General features: G+C 40.8%; 1 protein-coding gene across 7 annotated transcripts in view; it reads right to left on the reverse strand.

Annotated features, from left to right (window-relative positions):
* The window catches only part of AUTS2 (activator of transcription and developmental regulator AUTS2), a 795,956-nt gene that overhangs the window by 238,960 nt on the left and 530,070 nt on the right, over positions 1 to 26,926 (reverse strand). For all 7 annotated transcript variants that reach the window (XM_074890685.1, XM_074890686.1, XM_074890689.1 and 4 more), the window contains one exon: positions 4,972 to 5,001. In XM_074890685.1, coding sequence (XP_074746786.1) covers positions 4,972 to 5,001 — 30 coding nt within the window. The remainder of the gene's footprint in view (positions 1 to 4,971; positions 5,002 to 26,926) is intronic.

The following is a 26,926-nucleotide window of genomic DNA, read 5'->3' on the forward strand; positions in this document are numbered from 1 at the left end:
ATACACAAAATAATCGTCCAAAGGCACTTCAGAACTATACCCAGGGTGCAGGTGTGTATAGATACACACAAATAACCATTCCCTTTATCTGAGCGTACCAGAGTGATTTATGATATTTTCCATGCCATAATTTTTGGTTCGTAGCTGGTTTATATGCAATCAAATGTATTAGCATTATCATTAAAAACATTCCGATGTAAGAAATACCATTCTTTGGCTCTCACGGTGCTTTCAATGGTTTTTCAATGAAGTCTCACAAGCAACACACCCCCATCAGCACAGGCTTCTTAAGTAAGCACAACACCCACCCCTCCGAATCCCCTCCCAAGCTGGAGTAAGCTTTGTTATTCTTCCTCTCTGACCACATGCCAACACCTTGCAAATTTAGCCAGCGGTGTGACCAACCTCCTTCCTCCCTTTGCATCCTACACAAAGTCCACCCAAAGCAAAGCCCGTTTCAGTAGGAACACTCAGCAGTGCTTGGGCTGCAGCCGTAACCAGCAGATGCTGCTGGGCCCTGCTAGTGGGGAAAAACACATTTTAATGAGGTTTAAGAGCTTCATCAAGAGAGAACTGATTGGGTACTACTAAGGTATACACAGAATTAAGTCATCAATTGCAGTAAGTTTTTTAAGTTCTACATCCTATCAAAGTTGGATAAAATTCAAGCAAGAAGCAGGCCTCTTCTCCTCTTGAATCAGGCATAAGTAACAACTCTGTGTATATCGCAAAGCAATCCCCCTTGATCAATGAAATATTTTCCTAAAGTGCCTCAGATTGAGTCTTAATTTTAAAATCAGTCTAATTAAACAGAGTGGTGAGAGGAAATGGTAGATATGGTGAATAAAAAAGGACCTTACTCCTTACCTCATCTTTAGCACTTGGCTTCCTTATCAAAGCTGCCTGTATGTCTCCTCAAAACAGGATTTCCTTTAGTTTTCAGAAGACAAACTATGTGTTTGCACTTATGTTTTTAATATTGTATTAATTACCATGGGTATAATTTTAAAGATTGTATCTACATATCAGGAGATAATACAGCTGCACTTAAATTTGTCAGCAGTGCAATAGCTTGCCCTAATTTTAGATTATCAGCTCTGGAGACCTGCTCAAAGAGTAAGACTGACAGACTTTTTAATGGAGAAAATCTGAGTTCCCCTGGGATCCGTACTTTTTTCTGATTCAGTAAGAAATCCCAGTGGCATTCGCTGAAAGGATCCCAGGATGGAAAATGACATCTCTCTAAGAATTAGTGCTTCACATTCTGACGCAAGTCCTCCAGATATACTGTCCCTCCACAGACACACTTGCTATCTCTTCAGGTATTTTAGCAACAGGAGAGCGAAATGCCTACTTTGAATGCTCCAGTCCAGTACTGTGCCAAATTGGAATGAAGGAGCATGAATCTATATAAATAGATAAATTATCCACCCGAAACATGTCATTTAAAATTGAGATGCTGACAAAGCCTTAGCTATAGTACTGTTAAGCAGAGGCTGCATCATTTTTCAATTAAATATCCTTGTTTCTTCTTCCAGAGAAACCTCTGGAGAAATGTCTCATTTGAGGGCAGACATAGACAGAAAGTGACTCTGTCTGTCGGCTCCCAATTAAAGGCTAGGGAAGATGGATTGGAGGCACAGCCATCACCTAATAGAGATCAGATATCAACAATGATTTACGCAGCCAGATAGATACATATTCAAGTGGGGAAAAAAAATAATACTAACAGCCTAGGAGACATTACTTTTCCTACTCTGTCACCACTCACTATTCATCTGCTCCTCAGCTTCCCAGGTCCTGCTCCTTCCTGTGTTCTCCTACTTTACTGTGGCCCATCTAGTCATGCTTGAACCAACTCGTCTTTCATCCACTTCGATCTGTCACACACCTTTCATCATACTGACCTGCCATTTTTTATTCAAACACACTGATCTATCTTTCTGGATTCCAGGTCTTATTTATTTTAGTAGAAATATGTATCTGTCTTGCATTACTCCTACCTCGCATGTACCTCTTCTTTCCCAGGCACACTGAAGGATCAGTGTCAGTTTGCCCTCAGAAATCCTAAATGAAGCAAGATTGTTTCCTTTCCATTTTCCGAACAGCAGGTACAGAATTCATCTGCAGCAATATACCATACACTCTGTATACATCAGGATATCAAAATCTGCAAGAGACAATCCTAAAGAAAAGTAGATCTCCACTTCCCAGAAACATTTCAGGCAAAGATGTTTCTGGTGGGAGGAGGATAACTCCTCAATCCTCAATACCTTGGCCAAGGACCGACCAAGAGCAATTTGACAATTTGTTTCTAGAACAGCTCCACAGCTGGAGGCTAATACCCTCATCATGATATAAGACGTTTGGGTCAAGGATCTTAAAACTTCTAATCCTGCTGAGTACCCTCAGCTCCTATGGTTATTAATGAAAACTGAGGATGTTGAGCATTATTAATGAAACGATCAACCTCTTGCACAGAGGGTTGGCATCTTCGCTTCTCCCAGTGCATTTTGCTCATAGGAATTTTTGGTCCTAAAAATGTTATTTTATTTAAAGCAGGAATTCAAAAATCTTCTGGGTCCTATTGAAAGAGATCTAAAAGATCCTGCCTGTCTGAAGAAAAGAAGTTTCTACTTGTCAGTTAAACAAAGGAATAACGCACAGCCTCCTTTATAGTGTGTACTTTACCTGTCATCCAACAGCCCATTATCATGTCACGGCAGAGTGCACTTTTCTACAGGTCACTTTGTTTAAAATGACATGGATAATGCACATGTCAGCGAGCTGACAGTCCCGACCGTCCTTCAGAGATAAAAACCGCAAGACGAGCGCCTGTTCTTATCTGGGGTACATGCCTTGGTCTATCATCTAAGTCAGGCAGAACATGATTTCTCCAGAGAGCACTTTTTTCATTTCCTGATTTTAAGAAAATCAAATAAGCACCATTTGTCTTCATCTGAATATGCTTGACCTGCTCAAATGATGATGTCTCGCATTTTATAACAGGCTACATATGCTGAATTCAAATTAACAGCAGAACAAGGCCTTTAGATCTTTGCCTAGGCTGCCAGCACAGGCTGAATAAATATGCCAGGGTTAGCTGTCATCTTTTAGAATTGGGCCTGAGCTATAAAACTCAAAATCTGGGTCTGTTTCTGAGATTTGAAAAGCACTAAATTATTAGGGATATTTGAATCTGCACTTAATCTCATTTCATTAAGAGGGAAGACAAAATATAGATCACACAGATGAAAAACACATCTGGATTTTAAATCCTTCCTGCACAAGTACTGGGATATTCTGTCTGAGGTATAATCTTGAGTCTCTCTTGTATTGTGTTGTGGAAACGATCCTGAACCAGCAAACCACCACTAGCCCCAAAAAGCTGCCTCTCTGCCTTTTTATATAGAAGTGCTGTAAGAGAAAAATACTATGAAACTGGCAGAGGTTTAGCTCTGCAAATGCAGTAGTGGCAGGAAATTACACTTCTAGTTCTGGGTGCCATAAACATAGGAGCTGAAATTCAGTTTATCATCTTCCACTGCATAAGGAACATCCTGAAAATGAATAATCACTTCACAGGATGGAATGTAATGGTAATGCATTAAAAATTCATATCTAAAAGTGCAGGTTAATATTCTGTGCAAAAACCCAACAAAACCTCCCCTTTCTGTTGTCACACTGATTAACTCCAGTGATTAGTTCCCTTATGAAAGGGAAATCACTGCAGTTCAAAGTAAACAGTGGTTCTTTAACATAGTTAGCAAATTATTAAGAAACATGAGGAAAAAAAATCTCTACTTGGGAAATTACCGAAAGAGCTGAAGGGCAAAGCTTTGGCGGTTATATACAGAATGGTTTGAAAATTTCCTTTGCTTCCTGCTACACAAATGCTGTAGAAAACTGATTAAATTCATGAAAGTTGATTTCTGTATTCATTGTTTCCTTGTAGATTTTACAACATATTTATTCTTTTCTGTTGTATAAGCTGCATACCAGCATGGTCATCTCTCTTCTTGGCTTGACTCGGAGCTAGTTAACAGAACTACTCATGAAACTCTAAACAATTCAATGTCATTACATGAACGATATTTTCTGACATTACTTTACCCTCCCCCAACTTCCATCCCCCAATTTATCCAGTGAAAGAGGAGGCAAAAGTGATTACATTATCAAAACATCCCTTAAGGTTCAACATGCAAATGAAAATCACAAAATCCAACCTGGAAATAAAGAAATTAGACCAGTTTTGCTGCGATGATTATTTCATTTTTTGCCAAAGAAGGAAGGTAAATGTTAGTCTGTTTACAACATAAAATAAGACATAAAAATGTGCATCAGTGTGAACACTAGTTCTTCATTAGTCTTCTAAACAATAAACAGCATTAGAGATCAGTGTCTGACTTTTTCAGCATGACATTCTTCCTTTTTTCCACTTAGAAACCCAAAGTTATTGAGATAATTATCAGCAAGTTATGTCACTTGACTTAATATACAGTTCTTAAATGTTTTTTGTAAATGAATAGATACATATATACACCATAACACTTCAATTTATGTTTGAAGACCCTTGCCTGCAGAGAAGCAAAACAGGCAATAACAGTGGTCAAATAACTGTTGAAAAGTGCAAATGTGAGGGTTACAAACATTCGGTTGCTGTTAGAACTTCCCAAGGGAAAATGTAGCCATAGAACGGGTTGGTAGTGAGACTGGTGTTCGTAACCAACCCACACAAACCGTGGCATCAATATGCTTAGAGATTAATTGTGTAGCCTCCAAAATATTCATTAAAATTCTACTTCCTTGGAGGCCTATTCCAAATTAAATTAAACAAAGTCTTTTCCTTATATAGGGATGCTTTAGATCAATCCAAAAAGAAACTTCGAATAAATAACAGAATAAGAGGAATAAGTTAATCCAACAAATACAACAGATTATTTTTGCTCCCATACAGATTTCCTTTCTTACCTTTTCTTCTTGATCACTGTCACTGTCACACTGAAACACAAAGAGAAAAAAAGAACAGGTAAGAGAAACTTGCTACAGCAAAAAAATGAAAGATTTCTATGAACAACATAGCTGAAACACTCCTAAACCCTATGGCATCAAACCTGGTACCTCTAGGAAAAAGCTCAGTTACTGTATGGGAGGGAATTTTCCCCCACACCGTTGTTGAAGACAATACATTTGTACGTTTGAATTATGAAAAAATTGCACTGAAAGCAACAAAAGCCTTTTGCAATGCCCTCTGTTAGTTTAATTCACATGCACAGGAGCTGAAGGTGCATGAGCACATTTAGACCCCAAAGTTGGATCAGGGAAGAAGAAAAACAGTATTAGAGGGCTGTTTTGCTTTCTTTTGATGGACAGAATTTCTCATACTCCCTGCCAACACATCGGCTTCAAAGGCTCCTCAGATAGGCGGGTATGGAAGTGGCTTATGTTTGCCTGTCCCAGAAGAGAAGCATTTGCAAGGCTGCCATTTTCCAGGGCTACTTGGAGGGTTCAGCCTATGTCTTTGCTTACCACTGCTGAACTAAAGATTTCAGACATCACAGCAGAAGCGAGAACATGCCAAATTAATTGATTCATTAAGGCTCTCTGTAATTCAAGAGTAGCCCAGATATCATAGGAAACATAATACCATAAAATGTTGAACAGTAACACTAGCGGGTCTTGATATTTATCAAGTGCCATTGCTCAATTTTTCAATAACTTTTACTACTATAGAAATACAGCAGGACTACATGAATCAAGCTTCAGTACAGATAAGCATCAGAAACCCAAAACACGTTTACATTTGCTAGAAGTACAAAAGCTGTGCTGGAAATAGGACTGTAAGGGCCATGCAACTCACTTGCACCTAGCTGCTTCTCTCAGACACAGTTCTGATTCATCCCACCTAATATTCTGGGTAACTATATGGAGTGGTCACACTTGGCTACCTCTACAGCAGAAGAATGAGGAAAACATCTCCTCCTGTGTTTTTTTTTTTTTTTCTTTAAATTACAATTTTAGATTCTAGGGGAGTGAATTGTCTGTATCATTCAAGGATGAACTCATAGCTCTGCAGATCTAATGGCAGATGTTTCAAAGGAAAGCATAAGATCACCAACAGGAGAACCGGCTTTCCTAAATCAAGGACCAGCTGATTGTGTTATGTTTTAACAGCTGTCAGTTAAGCCCTTTATGCATTTGTATCCCGTTTAATGTGTCTTTGAGTATTTTCAACCAAATTGCTTTGAAATTAGTTACACTTTGTGAATTCCAAAGGTTAACTGTACAGTGGGATGTGAACAGACATAGCCAAATACACCCACTATGTATGTGATTTGCACAAATCAAGTCATCTTCTGTGTGTTCTTTAATTATAACTTCTCTTTTTCACTGGCTTCTTCCTCATCTTCACTGGTACAGGGGATGAAAAGGGACCCTCCCCACACCAATGAGCTACATGCTAACAAATGAAAGCTAAGAACTATTTCTAGGTATTTTTCACATAATTTTAAATACAGCAAAGATTAGATAAAATTAGAACCTGCTTTCAGATAATTTCAGATAGAAATGGAAGTGAAATTTATTTAATAACTGAAATGATTTATATAGCACTAGTTGCACCTAAATATCCTGGTAACAAACAAATGAGAGGGAACACTGATATGAGACAGTTTTAGCTTGAATTTTGAAACCCTCACGCAATGATCAAGTTAGTGAAGAGAATGTACTTAACTCACGGAAGGAAAACTGCAGGTTTCTAGAACAGTATGGTATTTATATAAAGTACTCATACCCTTACCCTGTAAATATTACGCATTTTGACTTCAGTGTGACTACATGTACGAGATTTTGATATGAGGGTAAGCATAGTTAAGTATGTTTGCAAAGCAAGGCCCTACAGTTACAAAAAAGCAAACATTCACATGGATTTTCACCCATGGTAATCACAGCATGTCATAAAGATTTCCCATTTACTATCTCTATTTTACAGTTGTTGGAAAAATTCAACTTTTGGGCTACAGCACTTTCTTCCACTGCTAGGTTACAGCCAGGGGGGCCCAGCAGTTCCAGGGTCCCTACACCACGTGCTCTATAGGCATGGATGCATTCTGACACATCTTATATGTTCCAAAACAGGGACCTCAGAACCAATTGCTCCATTTGTTTGTGTCCCCTGCCCACCCTCCAGACAAACTCCAATACAAGTCCTGACTGTAATACCTGGATCCAAAAGGAGAAAGGAAGGGGCTAAAAAGTGGATATATAAGCAGGCAAGAATGATTCCTTTTCAGCAGCACGGTTCAGAGGCTCCTACTGCTGGGGGCACACGTGCCTGTATCCTGTGACCCAGCTGTGGTCACAGCGTTTTGCAGCCTCTCCTTCCCCAATCATTTTTTTGTCTGGTTTAAGGAATCTCCTCCGCTGCAGATTAAGTTTTTCCCGACTCATAAGCTTGGAAAGAGCTCAGGGTTTTGTGTTTTCTGCAGTGTGGAGGTACTTGGGGAGAAGAGTACATGCCAGCAGTGACATCTGAATTTGCCAGCAAAACAGTTACCCGCATCCGAGTGAATCTGCAGAGAAAGTGCATAGAGTGATGTTGGTGGGAAGTTATTTCCATCAAAGTGTTAAGCCTCCTGCTTTCCGACAGTCCAGTTCTAATTTCAAGGTCCGCTTAATTCCACATCAAATAATTACTGCTATACCCAGAAGCACCTTGTCTCCAGAGTTAAGCATATGGCGAAGGACTGAGACCTACTGGTGTCCATTATGGAGGCAGCACGGATGCCAAGCCGATTAAAAATGCTCAGGCTCCCTTCACAACATGCCCAGTGACTGACAGCTTCGTGATTTGGCCAGTCACTGTGGCTGCCAAAAAAGCCTCTGCTGCACAGAGGCCCACATGGCACTCTGAGAAAACAGTTCCATTCCTGGTATTAAATTCCCATACTGACCCGAGGACTTTGCTGTGAGCTCAGCAGGAGCACACCATCCAATTTACAGCTCCATCCTCCAGAGCCCTCAGTGCCAGCCTCTGGCAGAGACGAATGATGGTCAAACCCCTCCAGCTCATAAATTATGCAAAGGCAATAAATGCACTCAGCAAACAGCTCCTAACGTTTGCCTAGCCTGGCTCCAGATACACTTTGTAAAATGCCAGGAGTCCTGCACACACAAGGCATCTATTTCACTCATAAAGAGGTTTTGTTGGTGGGGCGCGAGGGAAGGAGACCCACCATCCAGCAGCGCTGTCCTGTTCCAATAGCAGAATTTTATGGACAAGCTGTACGAAAGAAAAAAGGAAGGGATAGGAGGAAAGGGCTTTATGTACTGCATTGGGGTAATATTTACATGCAGTATGTGCGTGCGTGTAGGCATACACACTGCACGTGTACATTTTGCACATCCACGTTAAGCTGAATTTTCCCTGAGGATTAAACACACGGATTTCCTCTGGTTCATGGAAAGAATCAGACAATTTATGTGCAGGGGTAACTCCAAAAAGACTTGCAGAAGCAAGGAGAGGTTCACTGCTCAGGCTGGAAATTGAATTGGAGCAACTCTATGTTCTTCCCATGCCTGAGACTACTCTGCCGTTCAGGCACTCCAAGCATTGCACTTGCACACACATTCCCCAGTGGCCCTTGCTCTGATGTGCTCATTTACATTTTTGGATGCATTTTCTTCCCAGAGGTGCTAAAGCACAAGGTGTTTCCATCTTCTGCAGGCTTACTGCTAACCATTTCTGGAGAACAGGTTTTGGAAACCAAAGCTGACAACCATGAAGTTGATTATTCAGAATTACTGGTCAATTTGAAGACCTCAGTCTTGCTCAATTCCTCAATTCCTCTAGCATTTCTCTACCTCTCAAGGCTCTACCTCCCAAAAAACTAAAACGATTTAAGTGCTTTGTGGTTCTCAGTGCACCAGACTGTTTTGGAATTGAAGTGATGTAAATTATTTGTACTGGCCTTCTGCTTTGGGCTGAATTTCAGTATTTTGTGCCTATTACAAAAAAGATAATTTTTCAGTGTTCTCCCATGTCTTGTTTCAGGAAGCCATGGCTCTGTGCACACGCTGCATCGGAATATTCTGCAAATAACTGGGAATCCAAAATATCATTCAGAGATAGCATGACCTGATTTTGGATAACTGCCACTAGCTTCACTGGAAGCTGCGAGTGATAATATGACAAATCAGGACAAGGAGGCTGCAGACATTTTACACCTGAACAAACAGAGGCTTCTTTCTCTGATTCTCAGGCTCAAGGCACTTACTGTCTCCACACTGAACACAAGTCCTGACAGATTACAGTCACCCGGGGCCAGGCTTGAGAAGTGCCCAGAGCCCAGTTTCCAAAAGCTGGCCTACATTATCAAAAACCCACCCACCCAACCAGCCCTTAGCTCTCATTTAGGCACTGAAATCAAAGCCAGATTAGCAAAACTGCTGAGCACCCACAGCTCCCACGTACGGCCAAGTTTTCAAATGAGCATGGCACAAAATGCTGTGAGATCTTTTCAAACCAGAGCCTGATGGGCCCCTCAGAAGAAGGATTCTTCAAAATGGCTATTTTACGCTTTTGAAAGTTTTTTTCTGGGCAGAAGGGACTCTTAACAGTTTTCCCAAAGGAGCTACAGCGCTACAAACCAAATCCAAAGAAGGGACATACAAAGCTTGCTCAAAACTAGCTCCACAGATGAAATTCTGAGGGGACATACAGAAACGTTAAGGTTGCTCCTAATTTCTATAGGGGAAATAATGAGACCCGACTGACAATGACTTGCTCAAAGTGGCCATAGTTATCACTTAAACTGTTCAAACACCTTTAATAACTAAAGTGTGCAGACTACCAGCTGCCACGTCACTTGACACACACGTCAAGTGTTCAAGCTTCCTTTTGCAGTATTTCTGCAACTTCATGCTCAAGAAGTGCTAATCAGAAGCAGTATCCCACAAACTTGCATTTTCATATCTGTGCTGCAGTCAAAATTCAAATAGTTATTCCTAGAATCAACCCCAGGTGAGGAGGGAACATATAAACTTGTAAGATCTTCGTGCCAATAAAAAAAAAAGCTCTTCTTTCTGCCTCAGCTTCAACCTTCTAAATTACTGCTATCAGTCTGTGTTTTGAAAGCATAAGATGCATCCCCTGTGATACGGAGTATGCACACATATAACTGCAGTGGGAAGTGGAAGAAGAAGAACTTTCCAGTTCTCATTTGAGGTTTAATCGCTGCTATGTTTTGTAGAAGAAAAGGAAAATGGAGGATTGGGCTAAAGATTAGTTGTACCTCCCAAATTCCCTGCCCCAGTCGGAGAGAATTCAAGTTACAGTGCACAGCACATCTCCTACAGGACCCGCAGAATGAGACTGATCCCAATGCCACATCTCAAAAATCAGACACGCTATGAGGTTACAGCTATAATTTGAGCCCATTTTAATAGCTCGACGGAGTTTGGTCCCAAATCAAGCTGAGTAAAGGTCTGTGCCACCTCACCAGCTCATTCAGGCTGAAGCAACACTATGGATTTCTATGCACCTTGCTGATTGAACACATTCTTGTGCAAAAAGTGGCAATCATTGAATATATCATGTACAATGACATTGAGGAGGGCATTGTTCTCTATTCTGCTCAATGGACTTTGCTGGAACAGCTATTTCATATCTTGGATCCATTTATCATTGCCACCAAAGGAGTCAGTGCTGCTGAAACGCCAGCGCTGAACAAAGTGATTCTACTCATCTGTCTGCTGAAAAGAAATCTGAAGAAAATGAGGGAAAACCCAGACCTCAGCCATGTTCACACTCACATTTACAATATTCTTGTCCATCTACCCACCAATGACAAACTGACAGCTCTGGAAAGGGCAAAGATGGTATTTTAGCTATACAAATAGACCTTTGCTTCCAAGAAAAAAGGAGGAAAAAACATCTCCTAGATGAAAGGAGACACAGACAGGGAATAAATGGGCAATTTTCTAATTGACGAAATGGAGACAGGCAGAGTCACAAAGAAACTAAGAGCAAGAATTTCACTTTTTTCTTTCCTATCTCTGACTTTCCCTGCAAGTAGCATTCAGCATGGAGCTCCTTGCCAAGGAATCTTATATATAGCATCTTGCAAATTGGTTAACATCACAGTCTGCTTAGCAATTCTTCACCATTATCCACAGTGATTCACTGTAAGGAATGACTCTGAAACAGAAATGGTCTGAGAAGTTTAAGGTCTGCTTTCTCAACAGCTAAAATTACGGATTATTCACAGAAAAGTCCCATTTTACACAAATTACCTTAGTCTGGACAAAAGATTGCAATGTTGACCTTTAATCTGAATTCCATTTTATCCAAACTACTTCACTTCAGATGAAATGTATCAGTCTTGGACATTTAAAGTTATCTTGGCCCCTTACAGGAAAAATATTCAGAACTCAGAACCACTTTCAGCTATAACTCTTTTTAATTCCTCACTCCCAGGACTTTTATGATTGTTTTATATAGCAAAATTACACAATTAGTGGCTCATTCTCACTCCACCATCAACAAAACAATGGTTTGACAGAAAGAATTATATTTTGAGCATTAAAACGAAAACACCAGATTACATTACTATCCATGATAAAGATGATCCACCTTATATTTACACAGGACATGTATATAACTTTGGCAACCGGTGGGTGGTATACATACTCTTGGTAGACCACAGGGAGCTTATTTGTAAAGCAAAGGGTGATTTCCCTCCAGAAAGACAGATAAACATGAGTCCTATTTTGAGGTTTGATTCTGTTGTGTCAATCCCTGTATTGCCAGGGATATCCCTGGAAGGGGAAGACCAGTAGCTGTGTGTGAATAGGAGAGACTGGGAGGCCCCCTGCGCCTGGCTGGGGAGGCAGCGGGGCCCGCAGGACCACAAAGCCTGCCGGAGGGCTGCCGGGGACAGAGCGAGCCCTCTGACCTGGCTGTCTGCCCGGGGCTGGGTTTCACCCCAGGGAAACACGCCACCGACATCCTCAAGCACCTCCAGACACAGCCCCAGAGACAGATGAAGAGAAACCAACCCTGTAAGCAACACATTTTCCTTTGCTCCCTGGAAACTGAGCTGAGAGTGGTAAGTTATTGCAGTTTGGAAAGTGCAACTTCTTTCCCCCGGTTATCACTCCCGATGGCTTCCTTATGGTGTCATTGCTCAATGATCCCACAAGTGCTTAAGGCCCAATCCAGCCATCCCCAAAGAACAGGACGATGCTCCCACCAATGTCAGCGGAAGATTAAATGGGCTTTCCAGATGTACCATTAGAAAGCTAACGATGCCACGAGTTACTCAGCTCAGCATCTTCAGAAAGTGCCTGCTGCAAGTCAGGCATCCAAATTCCACTAGACTAACCAGGCACCAAGCAGCTGTTGGTCACATGCACAACCGAATCTTCGTTTTAGGAATTTTCTTTTGCACTAGAAGCATCAACTCCCTGCCTCAGTTCCTCAATACTCTCTATAAAAAAATGACTACATGTCTTTGCCTCTGGGACTCTGAATGTACATCTTCTGCCTCCTTACCCGCATTTCTGACCGCAGACAATTTGCAGTATGTAATGTTACTTTTAGCATCTCAACTGATGACGACAATTTGCAGCGTGTAATGTCATTTTTAGCATCCTCTCAACTGATGAGTACTTTGTCAGGGTTCAAAAAATAAATAATAGTAAATAATAATAAAAATATGCATTTATACTGGTGGACTAAGTCCACAGCAAAGACTTAAACTAATCAGAGTCTAATGAAGTCAGTGCATCTATGTAAGAAAAGATTCCTATTTTTCAGAACTCCTGGTCTTAGCTCAAGAGTTCAGTTTGGAATTTGAGTCTTCCAGGTACTTACAGGCTAATGAAATCAAAATATCCTGATGGACAAGAAGCAAAGCATGTTACGGGTTAAAATAATACAAGAATCTATTTTTTCCACTGTGTTGTGATCCATAAAAATCACCCTGAGCCTTTACTCTTTCTTCTCTGCCTGTGAAGCCAATTGCTTTGATTGCAGTGATATGAGCTTGCTGAAATGACTTGCCCTTGCTTGTGAAGCAAATGGAACATGCTAATAGAACTTATCGCATTACCCGATGCAAAAGTGCCATAGCTCATTACTTTAAGATAAAAGGATATCATTGCAGACGGGAAGCAGAATTGACTTTCTGAGGCCCGACTTGATGATGATTTAATCAACTGCTCTCTTTCACTTCTCATCTCTGCGCCTGTCGGTTTCACAGGTGCTGTTAAATGAGACACTCAGAAAGTGAGCGGAGGGAAAGAAATTGCTGTCATTACTTTTCAAGAAAGGAGGTATGCAAATTTTCGACAGAAAGATTGCGTTCATAATGGGCCTGGTAAAATACAAGGATCATGCTTGACAGGTGAGGGCAAGTCATTTGTACGTCCTTAAAGTGAAGCAACCATCCTCATTTAGAAATTGTGCTCGATAAGAGAAGCTACAAATGAAAACCATGCAATGGCTGAGAAGCAGCAAGCAAACCTTTGAAGACTTTGCTATTGCAGATCTGCTTTCAGCAGGTGCCTGGCGTGCCTTCACACATGTCTGTTCCTAACTGCCAGATGGCCAAATTTTGACCTCCGTATCTCACAGAGAACTCCTCTTAAATGTTTTTTACTGTCAGCTTTACATTCACAGTCTGGGGTCTAAGAGTTTCTTCCTTTCTTCATCACTGCCAAAAATAGAAATTACAAGACAAAAAACTAAGTGAGGGTTGAGTTAACTTTGAAGTCAGAATCAATAGGTTTGAGGCAACAACTTGTTTTCTTCTGCATGTAACTGAGTATTACAGATCTTGGAAGGTCCAGAGCTTACGCTTCATACAGCCAAATAAAAAGTAAAAAGAATAATCCACAAAAAGGGCTGTGGCAGGAAGCAAAGAGGATGAAAAGATGTTTCTCCAGGGCCCAAAAGGAACCCGGGGTCCTGTATGATTGCAACACGAGAGGAAAGGGCAAAAAGAGAGCAACTGAATGTTCTCTTGACCTGATGGAAAAGTTATGATATTCCAAAATTAGAAGTTGAAAAAGCACAATAATTGAGACGGAGAATTATGTACGGCTAAAACATTCTATAGATCTTGGATAGCTATTGACCTGTTTGGATCATTTTAAATGGGGAAATGAGAACTACGAAGTTTTTATTGGTGTCAATCAGGTTTTCAATCAGAGATTGATAGTCACCTACAGCAAACAGGTTCCTTGGGGACTCCACTGTATGCAATGGATACAGTAGTTTGTCATAAAATGTTGACATTTTGTCTCAGGTAACAGCATAGGACTTAAATAGAATTAATGTCATGAAAATTTAGAATTAAACAAGAAAAAGCTAGGAAATACTGCCACAAAGGAAGCTTGATACAATGGAAAAGGATTTAAATAAGAACAGCCACTGTATTAATTCCACAGATAGGTGCATTTTAAGAATTTAAAATATTCTTTCTCAAGGTACACAGTTCATTTATCTCAAATGCTCCTATGGTGGTTTATGAAATGCAACTATCAGATATCTTATTTGACCTTTTTCCTATGTGTCAGGTTCTTAACCCTCCATATCCACCTAACCGGTAGCGATCCAGTAATTCTCTTTGGACCTGACTCACCTCTCACCAAAAATGCTTCATTGTAGGTTGAAAAACAACATGATGGAGGAAAGATAGCTTTGGGCTAGGACTCAGAAGATCCACCTTTGTCACTGGCTATCAGTATCACCTCAGGCAAGTCATTTAGTCTCTTCTTCTGTCAACCCTCTACGTTTCATCTATTCGGGCTATTAAGTTGTACTTTCCTTAGTATTTGGTTACTTTTCACTATGTGTGTTTATAAAGTGTGCAGGATAATAGGGCATTTTTTCTTGAGAATTTTGGTCTTAGTAAACAGAAGAAATAAAGAAAAAGAAGAAAAAAGCATTAATACTTGGATCAGGCCATAGCCACATCATGCCTATTTTCAATATAGATCTCATCTTCCACCAACTAAATGGCATGACCTATAGCAAATGATATAATTTCAACTGAAAATTATTTTTACTTTACATTACAGAAACACACACAAAGAAGCAGCAATACAATATCGATAACACTGCACAGGGGTTGTTCTCTTTTACAGGCTGCAGCAACTCTGAGAACAAAATGGCTACTGAAACACACATGAAGAGAGATTCAATTGATTTGTAAGATGAAATAGTTGTAGAAATAGTATCTGAAGCAAAAAATGAAGAATAAAAACCCATCTCTTCTCTTCTTTCCCAAACAACAAGAACTCTTTAGCTTTTGAGCTCTGTATCTTTATATTAGGCTAAGCAATTTAAACTGAATTGTATAAATAATAATAATTCCCCAAACAATGCAAAACAATTGATCCTTAGGGATAGGACCTTAACAGCTGAGCTATAAACCTCTGAACATTGGATTTTAATGGATACTAAAAAACTCTTAACTAAGCCCTATAAATATAACCTGAAACAAAATGATTTGTGTTGTAAGCTGTTTGCAAACTCTCATAAATGTTCCTCATTGTCATAATGCCAGAAAAATAACTGAGACTGTGTACTCAGCCCTGTAAACTGGTTTCTATATTGTGGTTTCATTCCCTTTTCCACTCTCTGTTTTATAATTCATCACTCATGCAGTTGTTATATATTATTATTTATTTCTGCCTTTATCATTTTTGTACAATTTATAAATTGTCTGTGCTAGACCTGAGGGAAGAGAAGGATTATTCTAAATCTACATCAAGTAAATATAAATTGTAAAGACAACGGCACACTTTGGCCTGCCTGCCTCAAACTTCCTGTTTTGACAGACATGATGCCACAATTTGGAATCTGTAATCTCTTATTAGGAAATGAATGCATTATTTTTTTTTTTCTTCAGAATGCTGCAATTATAATAATTGAATTTAAAACAGGAGTTGCATTTCTCTATTTAGAGGTAAGCACAACTCTATATCCCTGATTTATCAGTTGGACTCAAGCATTGGTTGTTCATGGAATGGCTGAGAAAAGTAAGAACATTCATAGTCAGGGGACACACTATCCAACGGAGCACCCACCGCCGGAGCTTCCCTCTTCACAAACAAGCAGTGGCAGAAGTGGTACCTCGGCGTGTCCAAAGGGCCCACACAGGTTTGGGTTACTTCTAACGGACTCTCTAGGCTGGGCTCCTCCAGCTCTCTCTTCCTGAGGACCTCTTGTAATCAGCCCCAAACCCGGGTGTGTCTCCTCTGTTTTGAGAAAAAGCTATTACTCCAGTATTGCCTTCCACAGCACTGCAGTGTACGACAACTGGGACTCACAGTGCTCAACTACAGGGTTACATTTACAGCAGAAAGATGGGAGCTTCATGTAAGACCCTCTGTTTTAGGAGCCATTCTCATGTAGAAATATTCACTGTGGAAAACCAGGCCCCCAGTTTATCACCAATGTGCTCTTGGCAGGGATGTAAGAAAAATGTTTGGGTTTTTTTCACTGCTGCATTAACCCACCACCAGAGTAAGGTGATAAAAACTCCTGTATCATAAATGATATCACAGACTCCATGACTGTTATCAGCAGTGGCAAATTACCTGGCACAGCCAAGGCAAGGCATTGCTTTGAATAGCCGGCTTTTAGCGCAGTGTTCAGAAAAATTATCCTTGTCCAGGCGAGTCTTGGAAAATGCAAGAGTTTTGCCAGCAACAACTGTGTTTAAGCAGGGCTGTAGCTAACACAGCGCTGAGTGTCGCTAAGACTGCCTGTATGTTCCTTTTTTCAGCTGCAACAGTACTGAGACTTCACACTGTTAGAAATTATCTCTTCCAAAGGGGAACCCCATGTAAGGGCCAGGAGACATCCTGAATGTAAAACATAGGACTTCCCACTAAACCTCTGTCAAGAAAGAAGGGACATAGTGAAATAGAAGGGGATGCATCTTGCAAAACAAGTCTGTCTGGGAATATGGGGAGCCATGGGAGGCCTAGAAGGAGCAGAAGCTTCATGTCTCTGATCTTTGCAGTCACCGCTATCCCGCAGGCAAAAATCCACACTGGATTTCTGTCTGCATGATCCCAGCAAACCACCTGCATCTTGTACAGCATCCATAAAGGAATTTCAAACTGCTCAGCCTGTGCTGTACGGTTTTGAGACAGATTAGGAAATTCATTGCTTCCTCCAGAGATGCTCTCTATGAATACAGAGCCCGGGAATTTCACAAGGGACATTTTAGAGAGGTAGAGGCTCCCTCTGTTTTATAGACTGTAGACACCAACCGGCTGGAAGTTCGATTCTCATCTCTTCTGAAAATTTAGTAACAGGAAGGCTCTGAGATTTCAAACACACCGTCTTCTCAAAAACCTCTGTAGGCTTTATATTCAATCTAAAAAGCAAGTGAATAACAAGATGCAATGGATAAAAACTTGATAAAATTAGACTGGTGCATATTTAAATATGGGGAATAATTTCTTATTATTAACTTAAAAACAGGGCAGATTTTCCTTAATTGAAAGACTTTAATGAAAAATGAAACCTTGCCTAAATTTTGTGCTTTTGTTCAGTCAGTTATTGTACTCAAGGCAGTACAATTAATTAGTGGAGATCATATGGCCTGTGCTATACAGGAGGTCACAGCAGATCATACCCTCATTGCCTTAAATTATGTGAATTTATAAATCCCTAAACATCCACATCTTTCCACTCTTACTTCCACGGCCAGCTCGTTAATGCTTTAACGCCAGCAATTCAGGTCAACTCTGTTCAGTGTGAACACCCGTTTCTGTGCTGGGACGATTCTGAAGGGCTGTGGAAGCCCACTGAACTTACTCCTGAGCCAGAAGGGTTTCTCATCTCCCAGGAACAGTGGCTCCCTCCAGCTTATTTTGCAATGAGTTTCGTGTTGATGTTGTTGCGTATGCTGAATTTCATTCTTGTTCATAGGATTCATTTTTATCTTGCTGCAGGAATAGCACTTCTTTAAGACCCATTTCAGCTTTGCTATTAAGCTTGACTAGCTTTTTTGAGTAATCAATAAAAAAGTCTGCTACAAGAGGACACTGTGATTTACAAATACAGGAAAAGAAAGAGAATGATGCAAAGCCATTGGTATGGATGTGAAGGACTGTTGGGAGGGGGAAAACAAAAAGACTATGAGAAGAATCTGAACAACCAACTTAATCTCGGAGAAAAAATCAGCAGAGCTATCCTGCGTGGCAGCTATCATAAAAAGATGCGGGAGAGATCTACAGGAAATTCAATACAAAATCTAAAATGTACACCAATGGGGTCCTTCAGAGAAAGTGAGAGGGAGGAAGACAGCAGTTTCTCATAAAGCATTACAGAAGGCAGCCTTACATCTTCCCTCAGAGGTCCTAAAAATAATTATTAACATGCAAGGGAGAGATGTTAGCAGATACTCTCTGAATTGAGGAATACGTTGATACATGCATTGGATTTATCAAGGACTCTCCTCCTCTCCATACCCAGCAGAAGAGAGCTCAAGAGCACATGTTTTCTTCCCACCCCACACACTTACAGCACCTTCAATCATTTCTTGTCAATACACGCAAACCTTGTTTAATTTAGGTTCTCAGCGTTCCTGCTGAATGAAGGAGGTTTATTGCTATTTCACCAGTGAGAAAATGAAGGCAGGCGAGGACTGTGCCTCACTGGAGGTTGCACTCAGGATATACCCATCTCCGAGCTCCTGTCCTGCCACACCACCTTAGCCACAAAACGTGCCTTCCCTAAGCTTTAGCCTTTTCTCGTAAAAAGAAGTGCTGGGAAACAGCAGACATAATACATGGCATGTTAACAGTACCACAAGGCAGACTTTTACAATGGCACAGCAATAAAGGAACAGAAGACAACTCCCATCTTTTGTCTATTGAAACTGGATCCATGCTCCAGCAGTGCTAAACTAACACTACCCAATAGGAATATATGCTTGTCCCCACACAGCTGGTATGTAATTCACAGCTGGAAGGACTCAAACTGTGCAGGACTCTTCGCATGTACCAACACCAAAGACAATGACCCACTTCAGTTAGAACAAATGATGGTGAAGTGGTGGGAAACCACCTCGCTCTTAAAGAAGAGGATTTGCTTGCTTCCCCTCCCACGAGGGCTGGCTTCGGTAACTCACTTATGTCTCCATGTGCTGACATACAAGAGATGTCTGTCCTCCTCAAAGCTGCCTGTATAGAGACATATAAGGATATTTCTGAGCTGTAGATTCTTTTATTATTTGCACTTCTGCATTTAATGGGAAGAAATAACTGGTTATTGTGATGCTTCTGGGCAAACACCTCATACTTGGAAAAATGAGCAAATGTAGCCAAATGACAGAGTGTAAACAACGCTCCCTAAACTACCAGGGACATCACACTCAAACGCCCCGCATGCGGGAATCTTCCTTCCCGAAGCCCCGTCTCCCCCTAAGACCTCAAAGGGTTAAGCCTGCAAATTGCCTTGCTGTGCTTCTGGGACAGCATGAAGGATGGCTGCCATTGCCACGGTCAGATATGACAGCGCCAATTTGATGTGCTGCCATCAAGGGCCTTCTAAGAGCCGAGCGCCCTGATGGTTTTGTGATGCGAACAGTCGCATCGCAAAATGGTTTTCCTCTCCCGCTGCCTCTGCTTCCATCTGCTGCTGGGCCGAGGCACAGCCGGCTGCCTGCCTGTCACAGCATGTATTAAAATTAGCTGGGGAGGAGGCACTCAGTTGTGCTAATTACATTTTAATCATTGGAAATGTGTTGGCAAATCAAGCCTTGATTGCCATCTCGGAGTCTGTCTCCTCCAGCAGAGTGAAGGGGCTGTCTGCATTAGCTGGGGCCTGCTGGGCCCAGTTCTTTCACAGAAGATAGAATATGGTGCCTGCTGGCCCACCACTGAGACTGCTTTGGCACATTATTAAAAAGCCACAAGGCTTGTTTCAAATCATCACTGTGTGAGCTCTGCTCATTCTCACATCCCTGGGTATTCCAGCCACTTGGTACTTTTAACTATATCTTTAGTTTACCTTGTGGGCTAAAAAACAATTTTGCATGCGTGGGTGGAGGAAGCCAGAGCTTTTCTGCAGCTTGTAGGGTTGGGAACGGAGCCGGTTGTCAAAACGCCTTCCTTGTCAGCTGTAACACTGCACTGAATAGCATCCCAAAATAACTGGAACTTGCACAGCCCCCACTTTATCACGGGAAGGTTCGGTACAAGTCCTGGTTTGGTCAGAGTCATGGAAGGTGGAGAAGTCCCTTCTCATTTCTCATTTATCAGGTCAAAGGAAACCGAGTCATTGACTACCCTCAGGCCAGCCAAGCCTGTAAATCATGCTTGGAGAGGAACAGAACAAGCAGTGAGGGTCCCCTTTGTTCCTCTGACTAAATGCTCACATGCAGATCCTAAAATCAGTACATTGGATGAGCATCAAAAGGATGAATTTTGAAGCCCTTTCTCCAGCCACATTTGAAATAACTTTCTTTTTTTCTTTTTTTTTTCTCCTAAATCAATACAGTAAAGCTTCCAGAGCAAGCAACTTGAACCAAAAGGAGAAAGAGCCAGGATCTCTCACATGTCAGACCATGCAGGCTAAACAAAACCAGCAGCATCTACCACCTGCAAACCCCCTCCCAAAATAAACAAACAAAACCCACACTATAGATGTTTAGAAATCTGAAGATTTCTCCCTCCAATCTCTATTTTATAGCATGCAAATACTACTCCTGAACTGAATCTTGACAGCAGATAAAGCTATTCCCATTGCTTACAGGCAGCGGCAGACCTGGACTCCTAAGGTTGGATTTTCAAGAGCGGCAGGGCCAGACTTGCAAGGGTTTAGCGCTTTGTAAAGCCAAATTTCTGAACGGCTTGATTCATAGTAAGACACCTAAACAAATGGCAGATTCCCAAAGCGCTCAGCAGTCAGCGATGCCTATTGTCGCCCTTGAGTTAAAAGTTCTAAAATATCTCACTAGACTAAACACTTTTGGCAGCCTGAACAGTTCAATGATTCAAACAGGAGGTAAGTACTGAAGCTGTTAACTTCAACCTCGCTTCTTCCCTTGCCGGTGAAGGTGAGGGTAAAACGCAGCCACAAGTGAAGCGTGCCAAGATTTCTGGTTTGGTATTTCTCCACTCCTGCATACGTGGCAGCAGGGACTGCGCAGCAGGCGCAAGAGTGGAGGATCAAGCACACGTAATCCACGTATCAGCTTCCAACCCCTCCTGAAATCCCTGTAATATTCCCCTTATTAGTATGTGCAAGTGGATTTTTAGTTGTTCATTTATTACACCTCACACACGGCCATACAAAGGCATGATAAAGTTATAAAGGCTTGAGTACCCAGTGCATTTGTTCAGAATGAAAGCTATTTTTACAGCCCCTGAGAGGAGGCAGACTTTGGTGGTTTCTTTCTTTCTTATACAATTGCATTGCCATTGAATGTAATGTTTTCATGACTATCATATAATGGAACTTAAAACTGATCATTTTATAGCCCTAGCAATAATGATAAGGGTTTGCAAATACCACAGAGAGAGGCTATGGTGTCCTGTCATACAGCTGCATTGCACAGACTGGAAAAGCAAAGTTATACATATGTTCTAGGATAAAACTTAATATCCAAGTTATTAGGCTGGGGAAAAAATAGAAATATCTGGCTGATATGCATTAAGACAAACAGGGTCAATTAGTTTATTTAAATTGGCTTAGTAGAACATTTTTGTTCTTGTTTAACTTGAGAGCTTTAAATTTAAATGATCTAATAATTTTTTGGCATTTTTAATACAAACATTATACAAAAAATATGATTACTGTACATAAATGAGACACAGTTTTCATTCAGCACATTTAATTTTATTTTTGCCTTTTAAATAAGGGATAAGTATATTTGCATTTGTGTGATGGCTCCAGTGGTCCCAACCACCAATAACTACACTTTTAAAGTAAGTTCTTTCTCCAAGAAGCATGTTAGCATGTGTACCCACCAGGACCATGCTAATGAGGTGTGATGTCAGCTGCTGTGACTAAGGTTTTGGGCATGTTCAGAGTTAATTAGTATTGCTGATACACTATTTTGCACTCTTCGTTACGCTCAGAAGCGTGTTCTATTTTGTTCATAAAATGAAACAAACTTTTCACGCCAAACACCATCAACAAAAAGACAGTATTTGATGCCCGTGGGTCACAATGAAACCTCAGGACATCTGGGGAATTGTGCTGACAGGGAGCCCTTAGCCATTGGAAATAAGCCAGCTCATTCCAGCATTCCTGTAAAATACAGGACGGTCTTTACTAGACAAAGCACATGTGTGCACAGCTTGATGCCCCTTCTCGCTTAGGGCACATATGATCTGTGTGCTGTATGGCCAAGCAGACCGACTGCAAACATGGGCGACAGCACCAACAACTCCACCCTCAGGCTTACTGCAACCCCAGGTGGAGCAGTGTGAAAACCAGCCACCTTTCCAGATGCGGTAGCAGCCAGTTGCCATGAAAACACAGAAAAAGCCACGGGACAATCCTAGCTTTCCCTGACAGATGTTGAAGGTCTTTCAAACGGGGCTTAGGCCTCTCTCTAATAATGGCACTGATCTTCATTATTTATAATATGAAGACCAGAGGGGAAAAACCTGTAATTCGGTCAATGACAGAACATCTGATTAAAATCACCAGAATAAGAAACAGTTGTACTTTAGCTTTCAGTCACAACATTTAAGGAATATTTTGATTATATTTAAGATCTGAAAGAATGCAATACATATTCTCCTCTATTCCTCAATGCCATCCCTTCTGTCTCCATTACGTTTGTGAAAATAAAACTCTTCCATTGCTGAGTATTTGGTGTTTACCAATGAGAATGACTGTGATTGTGCATGACCACTGTGTGCTGGGGGAAAAAAGGGGATGGACCAGGGTGTACAAGTCTATTTTTTTTCAGGACCAGACATATAATAAACTTGTCAAGCTTTATTTCTCTACTTCCTAAGTGAAATTAATGTCTACATTCCTTTTGTAAGCTCCCTTCAATAGAAATATCTAAATAAAGGGGCAAATTATACTTTTAATCCTTGATAAGGATTGCAATATACCGACTAAAGCAGAACTTCCAGCAAAATGTATATGCCTTATCCTGAACCCCTTGCTCTGTATCTGTTCATTGCCTACTCAGGCAGAACACACGCGGCCCTTCATTATGATTCCTAACCCACAGAAATAAATTGTGAAGAAATGCGAGTGAGTGCCCTATAGCGTTTAGGACCCTATTCAGCTGGAAAATTAGACAGCCTCCTGAGGCACATGAGCCCTGAAAGGCCACAGAGGCTAGCAGATCTGTTCAGAAAAAAAGGTCAGCCAAGCACACAACTAGGAGGAGATAATAAAGGAAACATTTACCAGTTCCAAAGCAGAAGTAGCAAAGAGCTCATCTTTGCCCCCAGTTATTTGCTTGTCTCCCTTCTCCTGTCCAAGGTGTTGTCTTGGAAGGAAAAAGTATTCCTAAAATATTTGGGGACTGAGAAGGGAGTCATCACCTAAACTAAGGCACAGAGCAGTCCCTAAGCTTTCAGCATCACCATCTAGAGGACATGATCTCTGTCCCTTGACTGGAGAGAGCCTAAGGAGACTGTTATCCACAGATAAAAGATAGCCTTGAATATGCTTCTCCTTGAGACACCCCAAGTAGGTGCCTAAATCCTTGGTATTTAGTGGAAGCAAATGGAAAACAAGACAAAATACAAATAAGGAAAGCAGAGAAAACACTGAGTAAGTATCTTATTTTTCACATGAAGAGCAAACCATCCTTTCTCTGAGGCCATCTAAAGCCAACTCTTGCGATAGCCTTTGCTCTCTATCTCATCGTTCAGGTTGCACACAATACAAGTTGTGTTGCTGAACATAATCTACTTACTTCTATTACTGACCCTTCATGCAGTGCTTTTGGGGGACATATTTGTTCTGGCTGTTTCTATTTGGAACCACAAAGATATCTTGCTAAAGGTAAATTAAGGAATTTCCAAGGACATTATCGAAAAGTGGAAATGAAATCCCAAATTTGCAACCTCCAGTGTTATTACTACAGAACCTCCACTGCTGCACGAACCACACACTGGAAACGCAGAAGCACCACGTGTAAAGGGTGCTTTTAGTGAAGAGTACACCAAAAAATAAGCTGCTTCCCATCAGCAAGTACATTCTTTAGCTTTAGCGTAACATTTATAAAGCTTGTTCAGGAAAAAAATGTGTTAAATCTTTCATCAGGCTACAGACACTTTATTTGGAGTCTTCACAGAAACCCAAAGTAGTGCCATAAGGTGCCTGGAATATTAGCCAAGATAAAACCTTCAGGGCCATGCACGCTACTGTTTTCAAATCTGTTCTTTCATCTGATGTGCCAGTCGAAATTACTTCTGCAACATGGTCAGAACCAACCTGGATGGATTTATAATGCCTCAAATTGCTATGGGCATATTTTTGTGAATCGCCTAGAGACAAACAGATAATTCTCTTTAGATTGTGCGAATTGCTAATTCTTATGCATGTCATGTGTTTTCCAAGTGGCATGTTTAGACAAGAAAATTGCAGAATATTCCTGATGTCACCAGAGCTCTATGCTTAGAAAGCCACGGCAGTGTAGGACAGTGTCCTTTTACATATCTCAGTTTATATATTACAAATAATTTTAACTCAGACAATACTTGTTACCTTTTCTCACTCTACAACTACGTGTATAAGAGGGGAGTCAAATGATAAAGAGCAGATTACCAATTATACCAATGCAATGTAACTACTTGTGCGAGTAAAGGAAGCAGAATCAAGCTTTTTATTTGCTCTGCTTAGGCAATTTGAATAAACAGTGTAAGTGTCATCTTCTGAGTCAACATGTCAAGTCGAGTTTCACGATATCTAATCTCTGTCTCTTGGCATTATTATACTATGCACAAAACCCCTCACAAAGACTTCCTTGCAGCATGCTTTCCTGATAAACAAAGCTTGTGCAATCAGTCCATGAAGTTCCCCTCTCTGTTCAACCTCCTCAAAATTTTTGAACTCACTGGCCAATTTCACCCACATTTGACAAGAGATTTCAGAGATAATTAAGCTCCTGTGAGTTTTCTGAAAAAGGCGGCCAGTTGGTATAAAGACCCGATAAGCCTGAAAGAAAGGCTGCAGTGTGTGATCACACCTCACTTCATACCAGAAAACGCACACAGAAGAGAAATGTTATAAGAACTCCAAGGAAAAAGCATCAATCAGAGGTTTCAATTAACTCTCTATGGGAAACCAGACTTTGATAAGTTTTTTGCTCTTGAAACTACTCATATTTATTTTACTACCTATGACTCAGATTCAGAGGTGTCAGCTTTTAACTAATATATAAATTATCCTCATCCTTAAAACCAACAGGGACTCCTCTGTATAGCATATATTATAATGCGTAATTATAGCTTCAGGGCATCATTTTAGATGAAAATGTAACGTATACAATGAAAGAAAATTCCATTTGTATTATGACCAGATTTTCCTTCTAAAGTGACTCTGTACTTGTGGAGAACTTGGTAAACTGTCTGTCCAACCAGCACAGAAATGATGGTCCCAGATTTATGGCTTAAGGCCACAAGATTATCATAATCATGGGTTTAATTCCTGGCTGCCACACTCTTCTTTAGCAACTTTGGGTAAAAAAACCCCTTCCCTCTCTTTCTGTTTCCGTATCCTTCATCTGTGAAAGAAGACTGTTCCCCCCTTCCCCTCAGCTTTGTCTTTCCTTTCTATTTGTGTTATACTGTCTTCTATATAAACTTACGTCGCCTGCTTTCCTCTGAATGCCTATTAAACTCTGTTTTCTAATTCGAACAAATCCAAACACAAACATACTGAATCCATTTTTCTGAAGTATTTTAAGTGGATTTTTGCTTTGTTTCTTTTAGTTCTTGATCACTGGCCATGAAAAAATTCCAGTGGCTCCAGAAAGCTGGGTTTGTCCAGGAGAAGAATGTCAGTTGAACAAACCAGTAGCTTTGGGGTACTTAAGAAGGTGCTAGGAATAAAACAGTTGCTTTTCTTTACTGGGAAAGATACGTGATTAATATATTTGTTTTAGCATGTGCTATGCATGCAGCTTGGTTGTGTTCTACAAAGAGGAGTAACAAATGATCAGTCGTCGACTAGTCACTTTAAATCCCCTTTAGATTTCATCACTGCTTTAAATGGTGTTTCACAAGCCAAACAGAAAAGAATTTTATTTTCAAAGGGAAGAGAAAACAGTGTTGCTAAACCAGTGTTTCTCTCTATCCCTGCGGGATGCAAAAGTAATCTATGACTGTGACTTCAATGAATTTAGTTAACTACAGCTAAATTGCATCACAGAGCCTCTCTTTAACAGATCTGCAATAGTTAATGAACATGGTGGGGAGACCAGATATTTCTTCAAAACAACTCATCAAGTAAGCTGCCTCTACTTAACAGATGTAAAGGCAGGGCCCAAAGTAGAAGCTGGCAGAAACAGATGGTGCCTAAGGGCAGCTTTCTGTTTCAGTGCTCTTGGGGGCTAGGTTAGGCAAGATGGGAGGTGTAGAGAGGTGGGGGTTGTGTTTTTCGGCAGCAGGTAAAATCCATTTGTCACACCACCTCCAACTGGGCTCTCAGCACAAAAGTTTAATATCTGAAACCAATGAGGCATTCTGCTCTCCGACTGCAGCAAGGCAGGAAAACCTCTCTGAGCAGTATGGAGCCCCAGCCTTTTTCAGCAGGGAAAGATGTCAAACTCCTCATTCTGAACTACTTGCTTTTTCTCTTTCTTTTTCAAACAAATAGAAAATGGGTATGCAAAGGGAAGTGTTTTATCTTATTATACCTTCAGGGAAAGAACACAAAATGACGAAAGTAAGTGTGTTTTCTTTCTCTGTTCTCCAC

The sequence above is a fragment of the Strix uralensis genome, chromosome 20 (genome assembly GCF_047716275.1).
Source record: "Strix uralensis isolate ZFMK-TIS-50842 chromosome 20, bStrUra1, whole genome shotgun sequence".
NCBI classification, from domain to species: Eukaryota; Metazoa; Chordata; class Aves; order Strigiformes; family Strigidae; genus Strix; species Strix uralensis.